The 7,096-nt window shown below is 38.8% G+C and overlaps 1 protein-coding gene across 1 annotated transcript; it reads right to left on the reverse strand.

Moving 5' to 3' along the window:
- Positions 1–568: 568 nt before the first annotated feature.
- On the reverse strand, positions 569–6,670 carry LOC117320210 (the record flags this gene model as incomplete). Its single annotated transcript, XM_033874865.1, is given in 8 exon segments — positions 569–689; positions 774–912; positions 2,709–2,750; positions 3,306–3,343; positions 3,621–3,704; positions 4,123–4,234; positions 4,866–5,036; positions 6,443–6,670. Coding segments are annotated over 8 exon segments (802 nt in total), but the record flags the coding sequence as incomplete, so codon positions are not given.
- Positions 6,671–7,096: the final 426 nt, after the last annotated feature.

Consider the following 7,096-nt stretch of genomic DNA (forward strand, 5'->3'; position numbering starts at 1 on the left):
ACACAGACGAACAATGGCGCGTTGGTCACAAGGAAGATCTTTTAGTTCTGATAAATAAAGGCCGTCGAGCGTTGGTCACCCAGAAGGGGACTTTTGGCTATGAGCAATACAGGGCTTCGCGCATTGGTCACAAAGAAAGACTTTTGGTTCATAGTAATACAGGGCTTCGCACGTTGGTCACTCAGAAGGACTTTTGGCTATGAGCAATACAGGGCTTCGCGCGTTCGTCACTCCGAAAGACTTTTGGTTCATAGTAATACAGGGCTTTGCGCGTTGGTCACACAGAAGGATTTTTGGTTGTGAGTCATATATACACAAGGGCTTTTGGCCGTGGGTCACATAGATAGGATTTTTGCCGTGGGTAATAGAGCTTTTGGGAGTTGCTCATACAGAAGAGCTTTTGGCCGAGGGTCATAAATAATGATTTTTGATGAAGATATCTCTTCAAGAGAAGTAATGTGAAGCAGAGTTTTTTTTTCAAAATCAGTTTTCATTTGATATGATTTTTTAAATAATAAATAATATCAAATATGATATTTTTTGAAAACTGTCTCAGAAGAAAACTTACTAAGCTTTGTGCGAGCTTGTTCCTTGGATAATTTAAAGTTCTGGAGGCGTTGTTTCATTTCTTCGATTTCTGTATTCAATCTCAACTGTGTCCTGGACTCAATGGCTGAACTCTGCATCAACTAAAAATAAAACCACATCAGAAATTAAAACCCTTGACATTTGTTTTAGGAATAAAAATTACGATAATTGTCAGCCTGAAGTACCTGAAGACGGTCGTTTGCGTGGTAGCCCCGAAAGACAACCTTCTGTATATCGTAGCCTATCTTCTCTGCTCTCTGTGTGAGTTGTGGGAAAGAGGACAACTCACTCAGTTTATGAGTATTTTTCAGAAAGTCTTCAAATCTGTCAATTAATAAACATGTTAGGAATAAAACAGATAGTATTGTCAGTATTGTATTGTTTTATATATAGTACTGTCAGCTATCTTACCTCACTGTGTCGATAGGCTCAAAGAACAAATATTATAGCTTTAACATACATTATACTTCAAGGAAAACAAGAGGCCCATGGGGCCTGTATCGCTCACCTGGTTGGATTAGACCCAATGTCAAAATAATGTTCATGTTCAATTTGTTTTATTTTTCAATCTCAAACAATGCTATATATAGTTATAGTATGGGGATCCCAACTGCTTTAAAGAAATAAAGGGTCTGAAAGACCTCAACAATTGTTTTTAGAACATGCATTCATCACTTTATGACTAATAGCAATTTAAATGAATTACCTTTATTTCCCTATGGAGCCCTGCCAATTTGGCCCCTTTGGGGGTCAAAGTGATCATTAATGCAAAATCTGTTTTGCTTCCCCCAAGATGTTTCTGACCAAATTGGATTAAAATCCATTCATAACTTAATGACTAGTAGCGATTTATAGGATTTACCTCTATATCCCCTATAGGGCCCAACCCCTTAGGCCCCTCTGGGGTCAGAGTCACAATTGATGCAAAATCTGTTCCCCTTCCCCAAAAGATGTTTCTGACTAAATTGGATTCAAATCCATTCATAACTTTATGACAAGTAGCAATTTAAAAGAATGGCCTCAATTTCCCCTATTGCCCCCCCCCCCCCCCCCCCCCCCCAAGGCCCCTTGTGGTCAGAGTCACCATTTATGCAAAATATGTTCCCCTTTCCTCAAGGATGTTTCTGACCAAATCAGGTTCAATTCCATTCATAACTTTATGACAAGTAGCGATTTAAAGGAATTTCCTCCATTTCCCCTATTGGGCCCCGCCCCTTTGGCCCCTTGGGGGTCTGAGTTACCATTTATGCAAAATCTGTTCCCCTTCCCCCAAAGGATGTTTCTGACTAAATTGGGTTAAAATCTATTCATAACTTTATGACAAGTACCGATTTAAAGGAATTACCTCTATTTCCCCTATTGGGCCAAGCCCCTCAGGCCCATTTGGGGTCAGAGTCACCATTTATGCAAAGTCTGTTCCCCTTCCCCCATATATGTTTCTGACCAAATTGGGTTCAAATCCATTCATAACTTTAGCACTAGTAGCGATTTAAAGGAATTACCTCTATTTCCCCTATTGGGCCCCGCCCATTTGGCTCCTTGGGGGTCAGAGTCACCATTTATGCAAAATCTGTTCCCCTTCCTCCAAGGATTTTTCTGACCAAATTGAATTCAAATCCATTTATAACTTTATATCATAAAGTAGCGATTTAAAGGAATCACCTCAATTTCCCCTATTGGGCCCCGCTCATTTGGCCCCTCAGGGGGCAGAGCCAAAATTGATGCAAAATCTGTTCCCCTTCCCCCAAAGATGCTTCTGACTAAATTGGGTTCATATCCATTCATAACTTTATGACAAGTAGCAATTTAAAAGAATTGCCTCAATTTCCCCTATTGGGCCCTGCCCATTTGGCCACTTGGGGGTCAGAGTCACCATTTATGCAAAATCTGTTCCCCTTCTGCCAAGGATGTTTCTGACAAAATTTGGTATAAATCCAACAAGAACTACGGACGGACGACCGACGGACGGACAACGGACGCCGCGCCATGACATAAGCTCACCGGACCTTCGGTCCAGGTGAGCTAAAAACGAGTGTAACACAGATAATAATCAATGAATATGAACGAAAAGTATTTGTAAAAGTCTTTGTAGAAATATACTAGGAAACAAGATTACTCACGTGTTCTTGCCAGAGAAAGTAATCACGTCAGCGCATACAGCACTGAAAAATAATTTAGACTAATTAGAACACAAACGTTTAAATACGAATTGCCATGTCTACTGCACAACACGAAATGTCTGTAGTGTTGAATTTTCGGCAGTTTTAGTGGCAGATCAGGAACCAATTTAGTTCAATAACTAGACTATAATTTGCTCATATTGGGTGTCATCAGAAGTTTTTGTCAAGAAACTTTTAAAAATCTGGAAACCACAAAAAATAACGCCGAATATATCAAGAAACGAAGCCAGCAACAAAGATCTACTTTCAATAGTATAGAAAATTTGTAAAGACCACCTTCCGGAAGTTCATTTAAGTGATGATGTATTGAAGTTGCTCTCATGGCTTGTAAATCACCAATGGATGAAAAGAAATATTCATCAGAGCATTGGCAAGAATTCACTAAGGACAACAATAACCAAGTTATTTTATCATGAATGTGAGATGCTAGGTATATTAAACACACTGTTGATCAATATATGACAGGCGTTCTCATATAAATATATACCGGGTATATATATATATATATATATAAATGATCCCAGTATCAATACTCACTTTATCATATCCGCCACCGGATCATGAGTTTTATCAAGCTGTACCGAAGAAAACAATGTCAAAGTTAAATGTATTTTACTACATTGGTCATGAGTTTTATCAAGCTGTACCAATAGATATAATGTCAAAGTTAAATGTATTTTACTTCATCGGATCAGGAGATTTTTTTATCAAATTGAGGCAGTAGAATCAATGTCAAAGTAAGTAGCATTTTTTACTACCCTTTTTTCACACAAACATCTCTTGGCCAGTAAAAGTCACTCCCTATATTAAGCAAAATCCACTCTCACTATTTTTAGTAGAATACAAACTCACCATTTTGAGTATTTCTTTCAGGTCATAGAATATCATGAGTTTGACTGTTATCATGGTATCATCAACTGTCCTTACATCCCGAACCTACAAAATTAAAACAATCCTATGAAAAGTTTATAGCATTAGCATGGCATTGATCAGATTGTAAATGACATTGAAACTTAAAACACTACTAATATTTGTTTGAACTAACAACTACGCTCAGCCTGGCAGTATAATAAAACTGCTTTACTCATCTAAGGCTTTTTAAGTCACAATATTTTCAAGTATACTTCGTTAGAATAGTTCTTTCAGGGAATAACTGCTCAACTCTGCAAGGATAAATAGATTTTAAATTTAAACATCAAAACAAAAACAAACTATCATAATTTTTTTATATTTTATTCCAATAGAATTTTCAGTGAGTACCAGTTTCTTATTATTTTTGTGCAAGGCGCTCCTTATTTACAAATCCTATTTGGGAGTAGATTTATATTACAGTTTTATACATAAATATACTTACATTATAGTAGAACTGTTCCGGGATTACAGCCAGCTGAGTAAACTTATTGTGCCCTGGGATCATTCTCGTCTTGTCAGATGCATCACAACCATGCCAGGAAAATTGATGAAGCCTTCAAATATATTTCAGTTAAAATAATTCCAAAAATCCACACCAGACACAAATATAAGTAGATATATTACTATTTACTACTGTCTTAAGTATCAATCACGAATAATTAATTTTTCTTTGTTTTCATGGTAAATACTCAAATGTGATTGGTCGAAAAATTCTTTTCATTCTTCTATGAAAGAAATTCCGAGAATGGCGCGAAAAATGTGACGTCACAATACGACAATTGACGTTGCGTATTGATTTGAGAAAAAGAATCCAATTTAAAACCAGTAAAATTGTACATAAAACATGTTTTAAATTAGAAAATCTTTTTCAAAAATTAATTATAAGCGTTGATGTCAATTTTTTTTTAGTTTCATCGGAGTATGAAACAAATTTTGTTTGCAAACTTCTGTAAGAATCTGCTATGCGGATTCATACAGTTTGCAAACAAAATTTGTTTCATACCCCGATGAAACTAAAAAAAAATGACATCAATGCTTAATTATTTCAATATAGATGTTATTAGCTGCAATGAAACCTTAACAACATAAATCACAACATTTCTATACATTTGTATCTGGATATCAACTAGAATATGTACATGTAATTATGTCTGGATCTCACATGATTAAAAATAATTTAATTACCATTCTTCAGCCTCAGGAACAAACACTGTTGGGCCCTGGATGATTCTGCGCTGTACATCATTGTCTTTGAGACGCTTGTAAACTACAACCAGGTGGTTAGCATCTATCTTTGTGGCATCTTTGACTGTAATACTGTCATACACTAAGGGGTTGTGGAAAATCTCACATGGCCTAAAAACATTTTACAAGAAATTAAGCAAAACTACTATCCGATTCTGTATCAGAATTCTGGAAAAATACCATAACAATTGTACATCGCAGGAGAGCTAATATCTATATTACAGAAATACACATAATCATGTTAAAATTATTTAATATACATTTAACAAGAGGTCCGTAGGGCCTGTATCGCTCACCTGGTTCGGTTTGACCAAATGTCAAAATATGTTCATGTTCAATTTGTTAATAGCTTTATTTGTTAATGTCTATCAACGCTATATATAGCCATGGAGAAGGGACCGGACCTCAACTGCTTCAAAGATGAAAATGCAGAAATGCAGTCAAGTCTCCCTCAGGGAGTGGAAATACCCCAAGAATTGTTTCTACAACATGATTGTGTTTAAAGTAACCAAGTCCCCTAGGGGTGGGGAAAGACCCAAGGGCCTATTTCTACAACAGAATTGTAGTTATCTCATGGTGCCCAGCAATGCCTTGAATATGGTTATCGGTTGAGAATCTCAACAGTTTTAACACTACAAAAAAGGTGCTTATAGCGATATGGCCAAATTGCTCACTTTTGGCCCCGCCCCTCAGCCTCCTGGGGGTCAGCTGGACCATTTGTAGTTTTTTAAATCCTTAACCCTTACGGATGCTACCAGTCAGATATGAATGATATTCATCACTTTTACTACCAGAGAAGAAGTAATTTATATCATTTTTGCCAAATTGACCCCGCCCCTCAGGTCCCCAGAGGGTCAACCCCACCATTTGTACAATTTCGAATCTCTACCCAAAAAGCATGCTACCAGTCAAATATGAGAGATATCTACCCCTGGTTTCAGAGAGAAGTCGTTCATATTAATTGAACCAAATTGACCCCTTTTGGCCCCGCCCCTAAGACCCCTGGGGGGAAGTCAATTGTGGACTAGGGACGGAAAGATGGCTGGACGGAAAGACGGACGGACAGAGGACAGACGCCACGGTATGGCATAAGCTCACCTTGGTCGTTCAGACCAGGTGAGCTAATAAATGTTATTACCAAGTTATGTCCACCCATACCTACCCTCGTCTGTGTGTAACAATTCTGTCCTTGTCCGAGTCCACCCATACCTACCCTCGTTTGTGTGTAACAATTCTGTCCTTGTCCGAGTCACCCATACCTACCCTCGTTTGTGTGTAACAATTCTGTCCCTGTCTGAGTCCACCCATACCTACCCTCGTTTGTGTGTAACAATTCTGTCCTTGTCCGAGTCCACCCATACCTACCCTCGTTTGTGTGTAACAATTCTGTCCTTGTCTGAGTCCACCCATACTTACCCTCGTTTGTGTGTAACAATTCTGTCCTTGTTCAAGTCCCCCATACCTACCCTCGTTTGTGTGTAACAATTCTGTCCTTGTCTGAGTCCACCCATACCTACCCTCGTTTGTGTGTAAGAATTCCGTCCTTGTCCGAGTCCACCCATACCCACCCTCGTCTGTGTAACAATTCTGTCCTTGTCCCGAGTCCACCCATACCTACCCTCGTTTGTGTGTAAGAATTCCGTCCTTCTGAGTCCACCCATATCTACCCTCGTTTGTGTAACAATTCTGTCCTTGTCAGAGTCCACCCATACCTACCCTCGTTTGTGTGTAACAATTCTGTCCTTGTTCAAGTCCCCCATACCTACCCTCGTTTGTGTGTAACGATTCCGTCTTTATCCTTCAGTACTAGGAACTGATATTGAGTGGCGGTGTAAGACTTTAGGTACTGCAATCTCTCCCGATATAGGAAAACCTGTCAAAATACATAAAGGAAATGAATGCATCCCTGTAAAATATACCTGTTAATATCAATACAGCAAATATGCAAAATAACCCATCCTAATAATTACAGTGTAACCGGAGAGGAGAACATGTAGCGGCCAGACCGGGGTTCGAACACGGGACCTCCAAACAATAGCCGGATGCTCTACCAATTGAGCTACCTGGTCACCGATGATCGACCCAGTCCAGTCCCGCTACACACCTCCCTCCTTTTTTTTCCCAAGTCTTTTCCCTCGAAGACACACGAGACCATTATACCACCACTGTGG

The sequence above is a fragment of the Pecten maximus genome, unplaced genomic scaffold (assembly GCF_902652985.1).
Source record: "Pecten maximus unplaced genomic scaffold, xPecMax1.1, whole genome shotgun sequence".
NCBI classification, from domain to species: domain Eukaryota; kingdom Metazoa; phylum Mollusca; class Bivalvia; order Pectinida; family Pectinidae; genus Pecten; species Pecten maximus.